General features: G+C 44.0%; 1 protein-coding gene across 3 annotated transcripts in view; it reads left to right on the top strand.

Annotated features, from left to right (window-relative positions):
• The window catches only part of CAMK1D (calcium/calmodulin dependent protein kinase ID), a 206,569-nt gene extending 184,784 nt beyond the window's left edge, over nucleotides 1-21,785 (top strand). The window contains exons 8-11 of one of the 3 annotated variants that reach the window (XM_088165924.1): nucleotides 442-520; nucleotides 9,333-9,420; nucleotides 10,653-10,791; nucleotides 17,814-21,785. In XM_088165924.1, coding sequence (XP_088022050.1) covers nucleotides 442-520; nucleotides 9,333-9,420; nucleotides 10,653-10,791; nucleotides 17,814-17,860 — 353 coding nt within the window. In that variant the 3' untranslated portion in view covers nucleotides 17,861-21,785. Of the gene's footprint in view, nucleotides 1-441; nucleotides 521-9,332; nucleotides 9,421-10,652; nucleotides 10,792-14,168 lie in introns of all 3 variants that reach the window. The other 2 variants (XM_014883083.2, XM_088165925.1) reach the window with 2 other exon arrangements.
• Nucleotides 21,786-22,538: the final 753 nt, after the last annotated feature.

Below are 22,538 nucleotides of genomic sequence, written 5' to 3'. Positions count from 1 at the left end.
GCTGTCCATGTGTGTGACTGCTTGGAATGAGCAATGTGAAGCTCCTCTTACTGTGGCATCTGACCTCCTCCCTCTCCACTCAGCACATCCAGTGCATGTGGCCACATTCAGAGCACCAAGAAGAGGCAGCACACGGCTGACCAGGGACCAAGGGGCTGGCAGGGTTGTACTCTGCTGACTCTGAGTTATCCATCCCACTCCTAAATACACCTGCAGGAGTAGATGCCTTCAGCTTTTATCTAGTACACTAAACAGTTTGTATTTGGTCCTAAGTCACTTTGGTTCTACCTACACTAATAAATGACAAATGACCCAGGGCTGTTTTCTTGTGCTGTGGCCAGGTGGAACCTGGTAGCCTGATCAGTGCTGTTGGCTCATCATGTGGCAGCAGAACTGGGCATCGACTCATTGCTTTCAAACATTCTCTCTTTTTTTTTGCAGCTAAAGACTTCATTCGGAATTTGATGGAGAAGGACCCTAATAAAAGATACACCTGTGAGCAAGCAGCACGACACCCTTGGTAAGCAGCACTCACTGCTCTGAGAAACCCTCAGGACACAGAGCACCTTTTTACATTCATGTGTGGAAGTGTTTTTACTGTCACATATTGTACTGACCTCTACAACATAACTCTACACTTTTATTCTTACAACCTCTGCCTCTGTACTCTAGATTTTCTTGGAAAACTGTGATGGACTTTAATCTCAAGTACCAACCTGTGTAAGGATTAGTAAAATGCTGAATTATGTATGTTGACTGTAGTGCAGCAGTGGGATGTGCCAAAATGAGTAAAGTGCTTTAAGTTAAATGATGCCTTTGCATATGAGTGACTTCACCAATATTACCCACGGTTTGTGTAGCTGGAACAAGGGTGACTCATGTGCTTTTGACCAGCCCTGAGTGACTGAGAGCATCATCCCACACAGCTGCACCCACACATGGGCTCTGGATCTAACTCTTTTAAGGCAGTGAATATTATATAAGCAAGGTGAGGTATTATTTTTGTTGTTATATAACAGAAAAGAGTTAATGGTATGACATTTTCACCCCAGGTATGCATTAGACTCTGTTTTAATACTATCACAATTGCCTCAAATGCCATTTCCTTTTGCATTGTCTGTGCAACAAAAAGGAAATTTGAGAAATGAAATCCTGCTTTTGTGAGATGAAAAAATCCCAGCCTGGTTCTAAATGATACTGACCTGAGCCTCGGGAAATTAAAGAAGTCAGTATTAGGAATACAGAGTAAACAATGGGAATGCAGCTCCCAGTAGGGAGTGAGGTGACCATTAGTACAACTCAGAGACAGATTTTCCAAAGCCTTACATCCAAGATACACAAAATATAAGCATCCAGCTCCTGGCCCTGCTTACATCTGTGTTGGTGGCTGGAGTGCAACAAAGAAACGTGGCACTTGTAACACACACAGCTTCTGGGCCCTCTGAAAGGAACAAAATGATAAAAAGTGTTTTCATTCCTTTTTTTTGTGTGGTTTTGTTTCTTTTTCTTTTGCATGTCATGGCCAAGGGCCAATGGAAACTCACAGACTGCTACACAATTCGTATTATTTTCCACAGAATCCGACCTTCCATTTAAAAACAACCCCCCAGAAAGATTTTTCCCCATTTCCGTGGCAGGGGGTCTTCTTCTGCCAGGCTGACTTTGCCATCCAGTGGTTCATTTTCAAGACTTCATGTTCTGACACTGCTCCCAGCACAGCTCAGGGTCAGCCTTTGAAATGTCAGACATGCAAATAGCACTGCAGAAGGGAGGATGAAAATATTTACCGTGTTTCTACTCCACATCCTGAATCCACCTCCCTTTGACACAGAGACAATTTGTGCCGGGGGATTACAGGACAGCTGTACTGAAAGCAAAGCATGGAGGTTTGCAAAGCTATGGCTTCAGATCTGCCTCTGTTCTCCTCATGTGCTCATGAGCAGCACTCCACCTCATTCCCCCTTGCTCTGAAAAGCTTCCTGTAGCACGGAGGTTGCAGGTATGGACCTCTCTGGAGAGCTGTGCAGTGATTTTCTTTGGAGGGTTTGCATCCCATAGTGATAAATGCCTTTTTGGATAATCATGTCTGCTGACCCAGATGTTATTTTGGAGTCAGTGATAGGATCTCCTTCTGCCAAAGCATTGCTCAAGGAGCATTTTCCACCTAGATCCCTTATGTCAGGAAATAGTGAGGGTTTTACTGGTTCTTTTCTCATTCTAGCCATTTCATCTGTGGCAGTGACATCCTTTCCTTCTCCTGGAAGGGAGGGAAGGCTTTTTCAGTGGAGGTGGAAGAGAGTTCTGTGCTTTGTCCCAGTGGTCAGCTGTGTCCTTCTCTCACCCTGGGGGTATTTAAGTTTCCAACAGCTCCAGGCCTGAGTTCCTCTCTCTCATGGTTCCATTCAGTGTTGCAGCAGCTGGAGACAGGGGTGCATGTGTGCAGAGAGAGGGGACCTCAGCTTTTGTATCATCCCACACCCCTTTTTCAGATGAGCATGGGTTTTTCAGCACACATCCCCCTTGGCTACATCACCTTCCACAGTGCCAAGAGAGCATCATCTTCTCTGTGTGTTATCAGAAGGACAGAGGTACATAAGACTGTGGGCTTGGTGGAAAGAGAAGATCAGAGCAGGCTGAAGTGGGCCTATAAGTTATATGCTTTTGCAGAGTGCTTGCACTGCAAGCAGCCCTTGATGGCATCTCATAAAGGGTATTTTTTCTTTTTTCTTCGTAACTGGAGAAGCAACTCTGAACCCTAGAGTTCTCATGAAGAGAAATCCTGATTCCACTGAGGCTACTGGGAGTTTTGCCGTACTTCAGTAAGAGTTGGGGTTGTCTCCTTGTTTCAGTAGAACACAGGTCTCCCTGGGGCACTGTTGCTGTGCAAATGGTAGATAATTAATATGTATCTGGTGAGGCTCCATGTAGTAACATCTTCCAGCTTTTGCTTTTTCTTCCTCCTGTGAAATCTTCCTCTGCAGTATCAAATCATTGGGATCTTCACAAATTAGGAAGAAATATATCAAATCATGAATAATTAATACATATTTTATAATTGATTGGGCTAAAAGTAGTTAACTGTGCATGACATGGCTACTAGACCATGATATTTTGTTGTTTCAATATGTAGTATTTGTGAAGAACAAACTGATTCTAAAACACATTTTATTTTAATCACCATGTTTCCATTAAAACCTTCCAAACAGGGCTTGCAGAAACTGGATCTTTCAAGATATTTCATTTGTGCCTTTAAAGTAAATAATATCTTTGAATTTTGGGAAGCTGGACCAGAATAGACAGCTATTTGTATGACTAAATGTTTGCACAGGATCAGACCCTAAAAAAAGTCAATACTTCTTCCCAATGGCCCACTTTTGTTCAGTGTATCTGCTCGCCACATGCCTGCATTTATGTGATGTCTTGCTATTTATAATCAAATGGCCTTGGTAGGGGGATGGTATGTTAAACTCAGAGCTGGCAGAAAAAGAGGCTAATAATTACAGTGAAGTATGGTAGCAGAAACAATACAATATGTGAGACTTGTTGGTATAATGACTCCAACCCTGAGTATCCATTTATACAGATTTCTCCAGTTTAATATACAGGTGACTTATGCTTTCCACTGGAAAAGTTATTTATTTTATAATGCATCTTTCAGTGAGGTTTGCACTGTTTATGATGTGTTGCAAAGGTGCAATGTTCTGCTTAGCTTTTCCCACTGTGACTTTTCAAAAAGGACATGGAAAATGAAAGTAACAAAAGAATGGGGTGATTTTGCTGCAGCTTGATACATTTTAATGTTTCCCTGGCTCATATTAAAGACAGCAATTAAGTTTATTAAATATATTGCCATGTCAGAGCCTACATCCTGTTTAGTGCAATGGCTCAGTCTGCAGTGATTAGGGGGGAGCAGCAGAAACCTGAGGACCTGTTTTTTCCAGCTATAGATTCATAGAAACAGAATATCCTGAGGTGGAAGGGACCCCCAAGGATTATCGAAGTGTGCTCCCCATCAGGTCAAACTAGGTCCTGCAGAGCCAAATTCAGCCTCCAGGCTTGGATCAGAGGGAAAGAAAACAGTACCCAGAGGGTGAGGACAAAGTCCAACAGTTAAGAAGTTAATACAGAAGTTAGAAGGGCTGCTATGAATTTATTTACTCTGTCATGCATTAACCAAGTGAACTTAAATGGGATTTAAAACTGTGTGCTGAAGGCAGTATGGCATCAAAGGCAATTTGGGACATCTAAATTAAAGGCTGATGGATTAATTGCTTCCATATAGAGATTTTAAATGCACAGACTGTAGAAAGGAGAAGGAGCTTGTGGCACCAGTTAGACCCCCATGCCTGCAGGTAGGAGTGTGGTCCTGGCCTTTCCCCATTGCTTGTGCAAATGGAGAGAGGATCCTTGGGATGTGCCAACGTCCAGCCACACCTAAACTAAGGAATCACAAAGCTCTGGCAAGGACTGAGCCTCTGCAAATGGTGACCATGACTCCAAGTGTTGATTATGTGCCAGAGAGCACAAGCCAGATAATAATTTCCACTCAGGGAAAGGACATGGTTTACAAAGAGCTCAGTTCTCAGACAATACTGTTTGAAGTGTGAAAAGGCCTTCCTGAAGGGAACTGCTGATGTTTACAACATTAAATCAAACTCTTATCGAGTTCATCCCTACATTCTATTTATTTTGGAACATCACTGATACAGTGTGTGTGTGTATATTTATATACATGCATGGGTGTGTGTGTGTTTATGTGTACATATAGAAGAGTTATGATCCCTCAGCATTATCCATTACAGCCAACTCCATGTTTCCTGTCATCATACTCAGGAGTATTTCCAAGCACTTTTTGGCCAGCACAGCATTTGAGTTGGCTGCCTTCAGAAGGAAGGTTCAGAAAATAATGGTAGATGAAAGGCTCTGCCTGCCGTGGTGGGCAGGGAGGATGAGAGAGACATTTGTTTGCAGCATGCTAATGAAGAACTGTCCAAAAGGAAATTTGCTGGTTTTGTCTTTGTTGGAGGTTCCTCTCAAAGCTTAGAAGTGGTATGGCCAGATAAATTGGTGTGATAAGTTTGAAGTCAGCTAGAGAGCTAAAATAAATTAGATGCTATGAAATAATATTTGATCATTAGATTAGATTCCTCTCATGTGCAGGATTAGATTTGTTATTGTTATTCATGAGAAATACCCTTCTTAGCTTCAGTGGATGTGTTTGGGATACAGAGCCATCATTCTTGGTCTCTTGGTATCCAATTCTGTACATTGAGACAGTTATATATTGACAACTGGATGCAAAACCAGCTTCAATATAAAGTTCCCCAAAACATTGTTAGGATGCAGCTGCTTTCAGGTGATGCAAAATGGGAATCCTGAAAGAAAATCCAGGTTCCACTTAGACTAATCAGTCCTTGCTTGGTTCTGGGTGATGCTCAGCAGGATGACAGATGATGCATTATTCTGATTTGTTTAATTTTATTTTTGTGTATGTGTGTGGTAGGTAGAAGCAATGTCTTTTACTGGGCCCAGTAGTACAGTTGGTAAAAAAACTTCAGTGCTGATATAGTTAACTTCAAAGTTAACTGCAAAGCCAGAAACTATTGTTCAGAACTAGATAAGCATCAGTCTGATTAGCTCAAGTTGATTGCAGTTTCTCAGTGAAAATGGAGCTGATTTCTAGAGGCAATGTATATGTTGTGCTAGAGAGGGAGAGAGAAAGAAAGAAAAAAAAGAAAGATAGTAAGGTATTTTTTCCTAAAAGGAAAAACGAAATTATTTATAGCCTGTGGACTTGGAGAGTTGGGGAAATGTGGAAGGGAAATTATAAATGCACTAAAACCAGTATCTATTAATTTCATTCTTTCTCTTCTCAGCAAGAGGACTAAAGTTCATAATTAAATACATTTGGTATAGATGTGAGGATGCTCATGATACCCACCACAGAGTAGATCTGTGTGTCCAAAGCATATCTCATTTTTCATATCCACCAGTTGAGAGTACAAAAGATGTGATTTCTCCCTGCTCACCTCCACTTCTTCTGTGTCCTGAACTCCCAACATTTCCAGAAAAGCACCAACAGAGAAGGGATGATAACATTACTCTTGTTTTCCTAGAAGTAAAACTATACTATAAACACTATAACACCACAAGTATTTCATAAAAGTTACAAAATCCTCCAAGTGCAAAATTCAGTCCGGAAGCACAGTGCTCGTGTTACAGCATTGCAGGATTAGCAGGGTATTTCTTCAAAGGCAGCTTGGAGAACAGTCCCACTCCTGGCTTTGGCAGCTGAGGCTGCATTCTGAGCCACACCATTCAGCATACCAGCACGTGTTTGAACAGCTCCTGCTGCACTAAATTAGCCCCAGCAGTGCTGTTGTTTTCCTCTGATTAGAAGCTATCATCTGCAAGGTGCTAATGTTGCTGAAGAGACCAAAGATATAGGATGGTTCCACTGCTGTAGCATCTGAGGGCTTCACAGGATGTCCATCCTCTTGTGGAGTAAAAAAATACTATTCTAGCTATCTGGAAAACACCCAAACACCAAGACTTTTTTCCTGGAATTACAAGAATTGCATAGTGAACGTAGAGTTAAGGGTGGTAGAAGGCAGTCTGTGAACTCTTGGAACCAGCAGTTTCTTATTGAAACCACCAGCATTTCAGAAAATTATCCTTAAACTAAAAATAATAATAAAAAAATATATAATGCACATGGGAGCCCAATCATATGCTTCATATGACAAAAATGTATTTTCAAATCCTTGTGGAAACTGGCAAGAACAATCTTCTGGAAAAGCTGGCGAGGGCATCATGCCCCAAGAACTTGTTCTCTTTCCAAAATAAGATTTGACAGGTGGGAAAGAGGATCTGTTCTTATAGACTTTATTAACCAACTTGTGTGTAAAGCAAAATGCATCATTAGCTTTGCTGGAAGAATGTCCTTTGCAAGTGTAAATGAATTTTTTGTCTTGGTCTCTTTGATCAGTTACTGAGGGGATGGTTTGGCTTGTAGCTTCTTCTGAGATCTGTAGTGTGACAGCCAGTGCTCCCAGCTGGTGTGTGTTGAGGGCACCTGCCTTCACCAGGGAGGTGTTCTTGGACAGAGCAGAGTGCTCGTGGCATTTTGGAATTACTCTGACTAGCAGTTTGCATTCCCACCAGGAAACTCTTCTAGGGCTGTCTGGGAGTGTGGACTGCTTGGGATCCATCAGGGTCTGTGCTGAGCCTGGCAATATTCACTGTGCAGGACAGAGGATGGAACAGTGAACACGATGCTTAACACAGATAGTGCCTCACAAAGATTTTGGTCACCTGGGTCCAGTGGGAAATCTAGGAAATCCAGCTTGCCTTGCTGTCAGTGGGAAAGATGATCAGAAGGAGTAATCTTCAAAGAAAGATCTGAAGATCATCCAGTTCTCAGCCAAACACTCCCCTTTATCAACAGCACAGAGCCCCAAGAGAGGAAGTCAGGTGCCATTTGGGAGCTGTGCTTTGCCCAGTTCTTCTGTCTGCTTGAGGCAGAGGCTACATGGCAGTGGCACTGAGACAGGACCCTTCCCAGCTGGGTGAGACTTACCCTGAATGGAAGCCCTGCTCCTTCCTGCCCACAATCCTGCTGGCTCCATCACTTTTGAATAAAGCAATAGAGATGAACTCAGTTTCAACAGGATGGGATTGGTGAGTGTCCACTCTTGGGACTTGAGGGTTTAGTCCTTCCTCCCAAGGGTAAGTCATTCCTCTCATCTCCCTGAGGAAGAACCTGGGAGGTGGCTGTCAGCTGGAAGGCAGGCAGCAATTTGGAGAAGGCTGGTCTCAGTATTTCTTAGACAAGCCAAGGACATGAAGGCAGAGAAGGCAGCATGTCCTTAGAAGAACAGGGTTACAGTTTGGAATGATCTGGGCAGAGTGAAAGGGGTGTCTCCAATGCACAGGACACATAAATGGAAGCAGCAGGCTGGGGTATGCAGGCAGAGTTTTGTCTTTTAGAAGCACAAAGCAGTGCTGCCATTCTGCTGCCTTAGTTGGAAAACAGAGAAAGTTCGGGTGCCGCCCTCGAAGGAAGATGTGGACTAGTTGGAGAAAGTCCAGAGGGGCTCACTAGATCAGAGGATTAGAAAACATGAGTTATGAAGAAACAGTGAAAGAATCAGTTTGTTTAGTCTAGAGAAGGGAAGACTGAGAGAAGTCATGATAACAGTCTTCAAATATGTGAAAGGATGCTTCAAAGACAAAGGGAATAAACTATTTTCCATGTCTTCTAGGAGACAGTGAGGCACTGGAATAGGTTGCCTGAGGAGTCTCCATCTTTTGGAGATCTTTAGGAACTGGTTTGTCAAATATTTGTCAAAATTATTTTGACAGAGCTGGGCAGAAGAAGGACTAGATGCCTGCTGAGTCCCCCAGACCTTCTGATTATCCTGTTGGAGCTTCCCAGACTGGGAGACTCTGGTCCTGGTGGATTATTAAATTTCTTGTAGTTTTTTATTGCTAATGCACATTGTTTTTCTACACTGTGGCTAAAAAAATTGATTTCTAAAAGTATCACATACAACATACAAAGCAATCTTTGCCTCCCTTCATCACCTACATTAGTACTAATTACCCCAGCACATGGCCCAACATCAGCTCACTGCTGCTGCTCTTCCAACAGATCTCATGCCTTGAGGAGTTATATGAATCAATAAAATCCCCTTGAAGAAACAGAGTTTAGTGAAGATTTGAATGTAACTTTATCTGTTAAGGAAACTATGCAAGATCAATCAATTCTTTTAGGTTAAGAGTTGTTCAGCTTAAGCTCTTTGTGCAGCCTGTGCTGCTTCAATGAGTGTCCATGTCTCTGCTTTACTGTAAATCTACATTAATCATGATGAATGACTATGTACATTGCAGGGTGGCAGGAAAATCTCCAGTGCAAATAGAAATCAGGCAGGTTGGAGTGGCTCTGGAAGCTTCTGCATAGCTGAGGCTAAAAGTAGTCTCAGCCTGTTGATGTAAAGTCTTTGGATGTAAAGAAAAAAAAAAGGTAGAACATTTTAATCTGGGGCTGTAATGGTGATAGAAAGCAGCCATGCACCAACAAAATCAGCCCATACCTCTTTGTAGCTGCCAGACCCACAAGCCTTATCTACACTGGCTTTTATTGCCCCAGATTTTCCAGCACAGCTGCCAGCAGAGACATCCATGGGAAGTTTGAGCCCGTCTGTGAATGAAATTATTGTCACTGCAGGTGCAGTCACACCTGGGAGCAGCCTCTCTGCTGAAGGGAAAAAGTAAGAGTATTCAAGGAGAGGAAAAGATCTCTTAAAATGTGCCTGCTCTGTCCATTTCAGGATTGCTGGAGATACAGCACTCAACAAAAACATCCACGAGTCGGTCAGCGCTCAGATCCGGAAGAACTTTGCGAAAAGCAAATGGAGAGTAAGTGATGTGTGCTGAGGAATGACACTGACACACAGCTCTGCCACCCCTGTGGCAGGGGTAGTGCTTTTGTAGCCCAAAATTGTAGTCAGAATAGTTGGTCCGGGCTTAGGTTACATGACCCTGCAGGGCCTTTTATACAGGGTGATGTTTGCCAAAAACCAAATATAATGAGTGTGAGAAATGGGGTGGGGGCTGCTCATAGCTAAAGCACCTGTGGTTTTTGGTGAGGTCTGCACCAGGCAGGGACAGGAAGAAATATGTGTTGGGGTAGGGATGGATTTGTCAAATATTATTTTTTTGTAGGCTCTGCATCCCAGCTGAGCGCTAGGAGAACACAGGTTTGATAATGCACTTTCTAGTTGTCTTGGTTTAAAAAACAGATGTCTGCCAAGAAAGGAAGGAGCCTATTTTTAAAATGGAGAATGTAAACCCCCTCCCTCCAAATTATTATAATTTTGAAATTAAGGGGGTTCTCAGGCAAAGATATGGGAATAGGAACAACAGTTCTTTACTAGGAATATTAAAATAGAAATACAGTATTACAGAGAACAAACCCAAAAAAACACTGACAGAGTCAGAATACAATGTGACACCCCTTCGGTCAGTCAGGGTGTTGGTAGCACCGCATTACATGGTGGCTGCATCCTCCTGGATGACAGATGTGGGTCTGTTGAAGCAGTGGTCCTGTAGAAGGGTGTAGTTTTCCTCCAAAGGTCCAGTGATGCTGTGGAAAGGTCTGGTTTTCTTCTGGAATCCAGTGGAGAAAGGCTGCTCTCATGTTCCAGATCTCAGTTTTTATCTGGGTAGGAAAGGCTTGGCTCCTCCCCCTGGCTGGAGCATCTCCCAATGGGATGATGGAATTTTATCAGTCATGCAGTGGGACCCAATGGCCCATTAACAGGAGATGTCTCCCTGGAGGGAGGATGGGTTGTGGAAAAGATAAAGAACACTGCCCCACTTGGTTTAGCAGATGGCCCATTAACAGAAGATGTCTCCCACAGAGACAAGGATCACTGCCCCACCTGTTTTCAACAGATGGTGATCGAATACATACTTTTGGTCACATCCTGCATTGCAACGCAAGACACCAGCTTAGAATTCAGGAAAAATTTGAAAGACAACAGGCTTATTCCCTTCTGACACCCTGAGCAGCTAGAAGAGGAGCACAAGTAACCCTCCCGCCTCCAATTTTTCTTATTCCCTATTTCTTTCTTGCTGCTTTTCTCCAGCAAGCGTTCAATGCCACGGCAGTGGTGCGGCACATGAGGCGGCTACACCTCGGCAGCAGCCTGGACAGTGCCAGTGCCAGCGTGTCCAGCACCCTCAGCCTCCCCACGCCGCTCCCCGACGCAGCCACGCGGAAAGATTGTGAGTAGCCAACATCCCAGGAAAAAAGCTCCTGCCACCGAGCAAAACCAGCTGAGCAAACCCATGGCATCCCCATCTTCCCCTGGCCCCCAGGCTGCAGTCCTCGCTGCCCATAGGTTTGGCTTTGTGCAAGCAGTTTAAAATAAGGATTTGGAACTGGCTGTCATTTTTGGCTGGCCAGGAAAATGGTGTTTCAATTGGAAAAGGCTATGCGCTTAAAAAAAAAAAAAAAAAAAAGAAAAAAAGTTTAGCTTGGTGATTTTTGAGAGAAAAATCAGTTTCTTGTGGAGAAAAAGGGCTTTTGCTTGGGAAAAAGACCCAGACCCCCACAGCAACAGAGTTTTGTATTTGGTTGAAATTTGAAGAACTTTACTCAAACTGTTTGTGTTTGAGTTTACAGTATTATGATAAGGCATTTTTCTGTAAAAATTGCCATACTTTCCATTTCCATGGAGAAGACTGATCCTGCCAGTCAGACCCAGCTTCTTTCTTTCTGGACCAAGTTAAGCTTCTACATGAAGAGGTTCATTTGTCTGAGCAGGATTCAGACTCTGTGCACCACTGTGGGACTTGGCCCTCTGCCATGTCTGTTTTGTGCTATAATTGATATTTGCAAGCTGCCCACTGGACTCAGATGTTTGGGATATATATTTTTTTCTGAATGCCAGGGAAGGGGATATGGCAGCAAAGGGATTATTGGGAAGACAGAAATGCATCCTTTGCAATGAAGCCTGTTTATTCTCTGGCTTCTGAGCATTTATTTTATTCTCTCCTGTCCATCTGTAGATATTTTATATAATGAAATGGAAGGATGTGGACTTTAGAGTTGGGGGGATTACTTTAAAGAGCAACACTGAAAAGGAATGCTTTGCTGTGGACTGAGGTAGTAATTTCTAGACTGTACCTCGCACTATCCTGGAGTTGAAAGCACCTATTACTCCGGATGGATTTTGGATAATGCTGCTCTCTGCTTCTGCCACCCCTGCTTGCCACCCCCTGCTCCTTGATGAGGACATGCTACCAGCCACAGTCCCTCTGGCTCTGTATGGAAGCTGTTTCCTCTTGCTGCCACAGGCGCATTTTCCCGCACAGCTGGGGTGGGTTTTGCCTTCTGGGTACTCTGTGAGATGTTTTTTCAGCCTGTGCTATGGCTGAGCCAGGGGTGAGCCCCTTCCCTCTGCATACTGGGCCTGGTGGGGATTCATATCCAGTGTCCAGTTTGTGATGCCCTGTGCCAAATCCTACAGCTGCTGCCAAAAAAATATCACTGTGATCCTGGCACACACCTGGCACCTGCAAAGGAATGACGCTGACCATCCTCAAAACACTTCCAACCATGCAGTAGCCATGCAGCCATGTAGAAAACCCCCTGCATGGGAGAAATGTACCTTGATTTTGGTTCCTGTTGCAGTATGGCAAGGCTGGACCCCAGTCAGGTCTAGAGCATCTGATGAATGTTTTGCTGCTAAACTGGTGGGTGATTATCTCTGTCCATCCATTTGATTAATCTCAAATGGTGTTAATTAATGGCAATTAGTAGTCTGAAAAGCGTTAAAACGCGTGTGAATAGGAAGGGTGGGAAGAGAAAGAGATCTGTTTAACCACTACAGAACCAGCAGGTCCCTGTGGAGAATCCAACCATATTTTGCAGTGGTGAAGTCGACCAGGACATGAAGGATTAAACCAGATGTGTCAAGACAGGATGAGTTTTTACATGCCAGAAATACAACGCAGAAAAATATTGGAAGATTTCCAAGCATCCCAGGTTAAATCCAGCTTGGCAGACAATGCAGAAGAGCTTTCCTTCCTCAAGGAGATCATTTACAGAGTTAGGAGATGCTGGAGCCCCAGAGAACCAATGAGGAGAGCCAGCAGCAAATACAAAGAGTTAAGAGGGAGCTGACATATCAAATACATTCCACCCATGACCTCCTGATAGGACAAAGGAAATCTCTGAGGTCTCTGTCCACCTCTTTATTTCTCCACAGTTTTCTCTGGATACAGATTCCTTGCACGAGAAAGATCCCTTGCAGCAAGTTACATGATCCAGCTGTGCCACCATTGCACAATAGAATGCTGCCTGATGCTATTAATAGACACTTTATGAACTCTCCAAGTAGTTTCAAATGCAGTAATTTCACATCATTGAAGACAATTAAGTACAGACTTTGCCTGAGAGTAAGTTATGTCAGGCTGCATCCAAAACCTCTGTAGTAGGGCAGAGCAGAGATCAGGCATTAGACTGGATTATGCTACCTGTGAGGAAACAGGAAGGGATTCCTAAGGGAATCAGTCAGGATTTCTCAAGTGTATTGGCCTGATTCTCAGTCCATGGCTGGTTTATTCAATTTAGTCATGATTGGACTGCCTGGCTTATTTATAGGTCTTAGAGGTCTGTATTTTTAAGGTACAAGATAAATTGCAGCCAAGTTGTCAAATGTCAATGGGAAATGGAATGTGGCCAAGTATAGGTACAGCATAGTCATCCTTGAAATTGCACTGCCTCCTTGAAGCATGGAAAAGTAGTTAAAAGTCTTAACAAGTATCAAAAAGAACCTGAAGATCAAAAGGCCATGTCAAACTTCAGTCTGAGAATATATTAATATAGGTTTCATTCATTCTTTATTTACCAGTCTGGAAAAATGAACTATATTTCTAATCACTCTGAGCCTGCATCTTATCAGAGCAAGGTGACCATGCCAGGTCCCCACCTAACAGCTTTTGTTGCACCAGAATACTGATACTCAAGAGATACTCAACCTCAAGTCAACCTACATCTCAGCTGGAAGTCCTGGAGACAGCCCAGCAAAGCCTGGAGCAATGTGAGCTGTCACTAAAGTGATGTCCAAGTCACACAAATTTACATTCTCTCTAGATTTACTGGAACTGAGCAATGAATTTCATCCACTGTACTTTATCAGCAGCTTCCCAGGATGCCTGGGGAACAGTGTTCAGCCCAGTTATATAGTCTGTTTGTTTAGTTCAATGGCCATGGTGAGACATTTAATCATCTTTAACATGCCCAAGAGGAAATTATTCTCAGCAAGCACAATGCTGCAGGGATTTTTGCATCCCACAACTTTTTGTCTTCAGCCCTGGAACTATGGCATCGGTATGGCTGAATCCATATCAAAACTGGACCTTAAGTCCCTGTGAGATGTGTGTGCCTTGCTGCTGGTGGCTGCAGGTGAATGACCATGGGCAGAAGATGCCCTGTGGAGGTACCCAGCCAACCCACCACTGCAGGAAGAGCAGCAACCCCTTCTCCAGCAGCAATCCTCTCCGCTCCGTAGCGTGCTACGAAACACACCCAGCTTCTCCCGAGTTCCCGCCTCCAAAAATAACATTTCTAACTGTGTTTCTGGCTTTCCTTTTAGGTATGTCTCCATCCACTCTCTGTAGTTTTGTTTCATCTGCTTCTTCAGGCGTTTCTGCGGTAGGAGGGGACCGGAGACCCAGAGCCACCACAGTGACCACAGTGCACACAGGGAGCAAGTGAGCGCCGGGGCGGCGAGGAGCGGGCAGGCAGCAGGGCTGGCTGGGGGCTCGGTGCCCTCCCGCCCTGCTCGGCCAAGGACTAGAAGAAAGAAGATTTTTTATGGCCATATTTTATACTGCAATTCTGAAATGTTTCATTTATCACAAACTGCAATGACTCCAGGAGGAATGGAATCTAACAGTCTCTGGTGCTGTACATATATATATACATATATATATATATATATAAATATATATATGTATGTGAGTCTAGCAATGTTCTAACTAATGAACACTCATTCTTTCCCCCAGTGATTTACTCTTTTCTCAGTGTAGGTAACAGTATATGTTGTATTTTTTTCCATTAACTACAAACATCTCAACTGGATTATTTAAATAGAAATACTTTTCTGAGCATTTTTTTCCTTTTAAAAATTACTTCAAGTAATGTCCCTCTTCCAGTTTGCTGGGGGATAGGCTATTTCTGTAGATAGGAATTGGCATTAACTTTGCTACATGGGAGGATTTCAATGGCATGCCGTTTCTTGCTCCTCAAATTGGACTGCAAGTCTGACTTTAGCAGAGCTGTTACTGCTCAGATTAAAAAACTGCTGCTTTTCCCCCCATCCTCCTCCTTGAAAACCATGGGGAGAATTAAGTTGTCAGCTCATCCTTGGCCTCATTCCTGTCGTGCTGGGAATCAGCACCCTTGTTTCAGAGGAGAGGCAGGTACACTGAGTCAGGCAGGATCTGACCAGAGCTGTGCAAGGGAAATGACAGAGCACAATCTAATCCTGCAGCTCCCATCTCCTTCAAGTTGCTGTGTGTTGTGAGCAGAGGCAAAGAAAAGGAAGATAGAGGGGTAGCAATCATCCTCCTCTGCCACTGATTTGCTGTGCTGCCCTCAAGCAAGACATTTAATTCACGAGCCTCTGGCATGGGGTTCATCCAGCTCAAGGGCTTCATGAGAGAGATTCTGAGCACCCACAACTCCTTGGGGCTTTGCCTGGCATTGCTGACGCTCAGCATCTCCCAGAGTAGCCCAAAGTGGGAGAGGTCAGGAGTGGTGCTTGAAGCCCTCTGTAAAGCACTGGCAGGATCTTGGGTGGGAAGTGCAGGATCTGGTGTAGTGTAGCTCCATGATGATCAGGCTGAGGGTTGACAAGGAGTGCTGAGCTGGGAAAGCAGGACCTCGCTGAAAGGCAAAGGCACAGCTGGTGGCAGTGGTGGCACTGGCTCTCCCTGCTCCCCAGAAGCTCATATACCAAAGCAAGACAAATTTATCCTTATTTTAATTACTGAATGCACTTCCCAGGTTCTTTGTGCTGGTACTCATTCAGGAACAGCCACCACAACTGCTGTGCTGCTGTGCATTAAAGCATGAAACAGAGAAGAGAGCAAATTTGCCCAATTTGATAAAGGGCTCCCTCCAGTTTGCCTCAATGAAATTCCCATCTGATTTTGCTTTGAGGAGTTCAGAGGGGAGGCAGGTGGCAGAGGCAGATGCCCTTCACTGGGCACTCTGAGCCTCTCACATCCCAGACAGGTCCATCCCTGCCACAGGCACAATTCCCTGCAGCGTGCTCTGCTGCCACACTTGCCTTCATTTATCCTGCACAAGAAATTTTGAAAGCCAGTCACAGACAGACATGAGTATATCAGGCAATAGTGCCTGTGCTATTGCCTGATATTGGCTGTATTGTAAAAGCCATAAGTATTTTTTGTTGAGAGTTCTATATCCTGCTCCAGCTTTAGCTGGTTGGCTTCTCACAGCAGAGGCAGTATTTCATCCATTATACTAAAAAACCCTTGGGAAAAAAAAAAAAACTGGAAAAGCAGGTGGCACTGAGCACTGACTCTGTTTGAAATAGCCACTCCTTCGGTGGCACTTAGAGCTGTTGCACCAGATCTCTAGTTTCCTCTGTGTTAAGTTGCTCCCTGTTTCCAGAGGGCTGTGGTACATCTGAGTGAACCCCTGGTGCACCCTGTGCACCCCACCATACTGCAGCTGGCATGGATACTCACACAGAAAAGGCTTCAACTTCAATTTCTCATTTTAGGAAAGATAGCAGATACTGAACTGTTGGGAGCTTATAGAAAAACTCCACATAATTTCCACAGTGAAGACTTCTGACCAAGATTTGGGCAGGCTGAAGGGCAGGGGATCTCCTTGCTGAAAGTCACACTCCTGTCCCCATATCCTGGCCATTGCCACCATACACTTTTTATCAGCATTTACATCTGAGCTCTTTATGTCTTGCTGCAAAAGCATCAAGACACAAGTAGAACACTACTCCAGCCCCAAGAAATTAATGGTATTTTGAACCCCGTGATTTCATAAGCACAGCTGGCCCTATTCTGCTCAGTTGCAGGTTGTAAATAGACAGTCTCCCAGTTTGGCATCAGTGGAGTTCCCCACATTTACACACATGCAACTAAAAGCAGGATTTAGTTAGGGAATAATTTTGTCTCTGTAGAGCAGTTTTAAAGGCTAGGGCTCAAGTGTTCCCTCTGCACCTCCTCTTCTGAAACCTGAGGTCTGGTTTGAGCTTGACCTCAGCAGTTGCTGTGGCCACTGATCAAAATACAGCATCCAAATGGATCTTGCAGAAAAAAGAAAAGTGAATGGATTTCCATCTCCAAAACAAAGAGCAGTGACAGGAGCAAAGGCAGACATGCTGTCCTGCAGATGGGGGGTTCCCATGCACTGGCTGTCCCTCCTTGCTGGGTGCTTTCTGTGGTTTTTTTTTTGTTGGGAGGGGTATTCTTTCCTTCCGTTGTTGGAATTAGTGTGATTTGGTTTTGTTTCTGCAAGTAATATTCTGCCTTGATTGTGTAATTTATCATCATTCTCTTTGGCTTGCTTTCAACTGCTGGGATCGTAAGATAAGAGACAGAAGCACTTAAGAGCAAAAGTGTTTCTTTCTGCTACAGTTTTGGTGGTGGGGAGCTCTTCTTTGGTATCAGTGAAACACAGCTGGAGACGCGACCGAGGTTCACAAAATGTTTAGAGATCTCTCCTGAAGCATCACTTGTTTAAAACTTCTCAGTTTAAATCTGGGTAAATTTGTTAACGGGGTGACCTGGCAGCACCCAGGCCAGATCTAGGGGGGAGGGCTGGAGACTTTTGCCCCTTGGCAGCACAACCTGTTAGGGCAAACACTCCAGCCTTGCTCGCCAGGGATGCTCCAGTGCTTTTGCATGTCCTTCTCCTGCCCCAGCCCACTTCTGCTCAGCCACTCTCACAGGAGAATGCAAAGGTAGAATAAGTAATGTGGATATGGGGGGAATGGCCGAATAGCCCCACAGTAGAAGCTTCAAAACAAATCCCCAGCTGGCCTTGCTGTGAAGGACTAGGTAGAAAAATCACTCTGGGCTCTTTTCCAATGAACTGTCCTACTAAACAATCTATGATTTGCTGCTTGCATGAGGACTTCAGCCTGGACTCTGTTACCCTTTTCTGCTTTACTTTACTGGTACCAATATGTTTTTCCTTTGTAACTTGTTTTCCTCAGCTCCTTCCCCTTCTTTTTCTTTGCTTGCAGCTTTGATTGTTGATTTTTACCTCCAGAGTCACAGAGGCCATCTCTGATGCCAACAGCAGTGCTCTTGCTGGGAAAACAAAACAAACACAAAAATCCAGAAAAGCTCCAGCTGGCCCCTTAGCCTGCAGAAGAAGTTGTGAGGACAGGCTGCCCATGAACTCTGCGAGCTGAAAGTCAGTATTGCAGTGTCAAGGGCTTCTGCTGATGATTTTGCATGTGACTTCATTCCCAGTGCATCCTAACTCTCTGCTGGATCACCCTTTCTGCAGCACGAAATGGATATTGGCCCTGCGACATGGCTAGTGGGGAAGTAGGAGTGGGGGAAAACCTGGCAGTGTTGCTTTCCTGAGACTGTCACTCTGCTGCTGCTGTCTCTTTTGTCCTGGTTGCTGTTGTACAGGTGCCATTAGAGTAGTGGGTACAAAAGAAAAAAAAAAAAAAAGAAAAAAAAAGGTAGGATTTTACCTATGCTTTGTATGTCTGTTATGGTTGTGGTGCCGAAATAAAACCAAGAAATTTGGTTCATTCCTGACATGTATCAAACCACAAAAAGGGGTGTGACCCCACTGGTAGACATCTCCATGTAGTTCTGCTGTAGGCATTGATTAGGGGTTTCTGCTGTGCGTGTGTCCTGCATACCTCCATGGCTATTGTCAGTGATTTTTTTATTACCAGTTCTTTTGGGTCCCCGCCTGGTTCTGATTAAATTCAGATCTTGTCCTAAAGTTTTTTCTGTCCCAGGGCCAGCATAACCCCTGATCTCAGGTTTTTCTCCCCAAGCCCTCTGCAAACCAGAACATGGGCATCCAGGGTGCCCAAGAAATGCAGCTGCAGCTGGCCCCAAGGCTGTCCCTTCCTATTTTTAGGGAAGCAAACTGCCAGAGAAAGCCAGATAGCTTTCAGGCATTGGCAAACAGAGAGGATATTGCCCTTTGATGTGAACTTGGCATTAACAAGATCAGCTCTAGAGAAACCTGTGCTATTACTTCCTCCTGTGATAACAACTCCAGCCCTGAGCAGCACTGAATGAGCACCAGATAAAAACACCAGATTGACTTTGCCAGCAAGATCATGCAGGCTGTAGCCTGTTCCTTTTGCTCTTTCCAAAGAATCAGGGGATTCATCTACTGGCAAAATAAAAGTTTCTAGGCTGAGCCCCAAAGTACAGAAGTAGCTTCCATTCAGCATATGGAAATTCTCATTTGATGCAATTATTCCTGTTCTTGCTCCCATGCATATTTGCCTGTCTGAATTGGGGCCTGAATGCATCCTGGAAATTATTAATGGGAAGGGAGTTTTGCCTTCTTTATTGTGCTTATTTGCACCAGAAACTCGAACACTCATTGAAGCAAAAAGCAGAAACACACACTGATGATATCCAAGGAAAACAGCATCAAGACCAAGAGTGGAGGATTAGTTGGCAAATCACTGTCAGCAATGGCTGAGTGAGGGAACAGCAACCTGCTCACAAGCATTGCATGAACTCTTGTTTTCCCTGGTGAACCAGTCATCCCATATTTCATGCCCATCAGCAAGTTTTACCCAATCCCTTTTGTTTTCCCTCACATCCCTGCAGCCAGGTCCTGCCATCCCACCCTGCCTGTGGGTGCTCTGGTCTCTGTGACACACGTGTGTGTTTGTGTGTGCACGTGTGTGTTGTTATGGCCCCAGGGATCACAGATCCCTCCCGTGGGTGATCAGGAGCTGGCCCAGATTTTTTTGGTCTGACTGTGCACGGTTGAGTCAAAGCTGTGTAATTAGTGTTTGTAGCAGAGCATAGAGGCTCTTCAGCCTGGACTCTGGTTTTCAAGACCCCCTTCCTCACAAATAGTGCCGCCTATCTGTCCAGGTAGTTTTTTTTTCCCTCCGCTTCATAAAAGCTAAGGTCAGTCAAATGGCTCTTACAGTTTTTCCATACTCCAGAGTGGAATCAGGGCATGTGTGCTCATAAGCGTTGTGAAAAAACAGTGCTGAACTAACGATGGCATCAGCTGTCCAATAAATGCATGATAATGCACTGCATGTATTAAACTGCTGTTCACTATTTCTGTATTTCCCAAGCCTTTTCTTTATGCACATCTAGCCCAACCTTCTCTCTGAGGGAATTACTTCTGTGTATTGCTTTTAAATGACTCAATGTATCTGTAACTCAAAATCCATTGTTATGTTTCAGTAAATGCAAAAGCTAATGTTTCGTAAACAAGATACTGCAAAGCCTGGTAATGTATTTTGTCTTTCTGTTGAATGCTCTGCAGCATGTACAGGAAGAGTCACCATCCAGAGCAGCTTAAAATTAGGCAACAGTCACATACACAGGTGTAGAAGCAGGGAGCTGGGGAGGTGAGAATCCCTTTTTTGATACAACTCTTACAAATTTGATCTGCATCAAAAATTTCTTCCCTGGGTCACTAATGCTTAGAGCTACCAAGAAACATGTTGGTATGTCTCTTTGTTTATTTCTTTTTTCCTTTTGATTTGTTTTTCCTAGTGAAAATTCAAATTGGTTCACTCAATTCTTAATATTTTTCTCTTCCTACAAGATAGTTCTTTCTCACCTGTTGCAGAACAAACTGCATATTGGGGACTAAGATGCTCTGATCCTTTGCCTGCCCAAAATAGGGCAGAGAACTGAGCTAAACTATCCCATCCTTTCCAAAGCACCACCACTTAATACTACCATTTAATCCCTGAATCTCCAAGTAATACCATTTATCCGTGGAAGAGTTTGGTGTGGTACTTTTCCTCCTTCCACATGGAAACCATGCTCTTGCCTTCTCTTCCCTAGGTCATTGACCCATTTTCATCTGTGCTGGTCTTTCCAAGGCAGGGTACAGGATGGCTCCATGGTACTTGTATTAGCTCCAGCCCAAACCTCTTTGGGCATCAGCAGGGTTTTGGTCACAGCTCCTGAGTGGCTGCTGTGTGGAAGATGCTCAAGCTCCCAACACTCAAAGCAGAGTCATCTGAAAGGACTGGGAAATTGCTCTGTGTTCCTGGCAAGGGCATGCCAAGCAGCAGAGCTGGGGAACAAGCACCATGCTGGTGGCATAGTCCTTGGAAATTTTTCTCCATGGTGGCTGAAAACACCAAGAAGTCTTGAGCCCCCCTTGAAGGCTGGTGCTCAGGCAGGGCTATGCCATTGTCAAATCACTGCATGGCAGCACGACAAATCATCAATTACAGTTGTAAACCAGCCTGAGTTCAGATTGCTGAGGCAGCACCTGGTGCAAAGCTCCATCAGGCAGTGGATGTGTGCTGTGGTTCCTGGTGGGTGGGAGCTCCTAGCTAGTTGCTCAGAGCAGGTCTGAGTTTTTCCATCTCTCATCTTGTATCCCCTGAGCCCAGCATGGCATCACACAGGCTGAATCTTATTAGATTAAGCATAACCCCCAAAGTGAAGAGTGTGGAAGGTTGCAGCTCAGTTGATGCAATTCATGTTTTGGTCAACAGAATATCAGTAACCTGCTGTACATTGACCTCTAGTTCAGAAACAATATTTTGGCCCATTTGGGCCTTTTTTTTAGATAGATATTTCATTTGAGCCAGAAAACAGTGGGAAAAATAAAAAAAAAGCCTAGTCTGCCCAGAATAGTGACTCCCCAAATATCCCCAACTGCAAAACATCCCTCAGTTGACTTCTAATGAAAATGCAAGCATGTTTTCTACAGAGGCTTAAATTTTAATCAAGGAATGTCAGTGTGCCTAATATTGCAGGTCTTGTGATTGATACCATGTTCATAACAGCATCCATGTCCAAAAAGAAGGGAAAATGTGTATTTACTCCATGCATGTATTAAGGCATTGCAAAAGTTTTATCTGCATAATGAGTTTGCAGTTCTGCAAATTGTTAATGGGGCTACATTGCAAGTGGTTCTCTGCCTTGACAATCATGTATACATATCGAGATTTCTATCATAATGACAATTTAAAGGGATGACTAATTGTTTTCCTCCAATAAATCCAATTAAATCAGCCTGATGTGAAGTCTGATGATTTTGAGTGCATGAGGCTCCACCCACATGCAAGAAAGCAAGTGAATTATTTCTGTGGCTCCTCTACTGCCCTGTTGTGTTTCATGCAATGATGTTCCTTTATGTCCCAGAGGAGAATGATAAGATTTTCTTTCTCCAGTTCACTGCATATGGAAAAGAATAAAAAGGATAATTTATCCTTTGGATCTTTCCTAAATTTGTCAATGGAAATGGTGTTGAATGTCAACATATGGAGACATGGCTGTCTCCTGGGCACTGAGAATATCTGTGTAGGGCTGGGGAAAGGGCATATCTTTGTTGGAGACTGCTGCACCTTTGAGTTGGTTCTGGTGATTTACACACCCTGTAGTGGGAATCATCAAAGGAGACAAGATTTTCATCAGTGAGAATTTCTGAGTCTCTCTGCAGTCAGATGTCCTCTCCAAAGACTGTTGAGTGTGCTCCATCATTGGCTTAATTTTTTTCCAGATGATGTTCCTGGGGTATGTTATGACTTGTTTTTTATTTTTTTCCTCCTATTTTTATCCACTGTTGTTTCTTATTTTCTGGTTTTCACTCACTGGCACACAAGAATTCCTCCCCCCTTAAAATAGGTGGCAAAACCAACATGCCCAGCAGGGAGGTTGACCTGTGCTTGAAGACGAAGCCAGTTGGTTTTATATGCCTGGTTCAGTAACAGAGCTGAAACAAACAGCTGTGATGATGGCCAATGCACAGCAGTATAAAGAAAAAG

The sequence above is a fragment of the Sturnus vulgaris genome, chromosome 5 (genome assembly GCF_052056855.1).
Source record: "Sturnus vulgaris isolate bStuVul1 chromosome 5, bStuVul1.hap1, whole genome shotgun sequence".
Taxonomy (NCBI): Eukaryota; Metazoa; Chordata; class Aves; order Passeriformes; family Sturnidae; genus Sturnus; species Sturnus vulgaris.
Note: the sequence above shows the minus strand (reverse complement) of the source record. Positions and strands in the feature narration are given on the sequence as shown.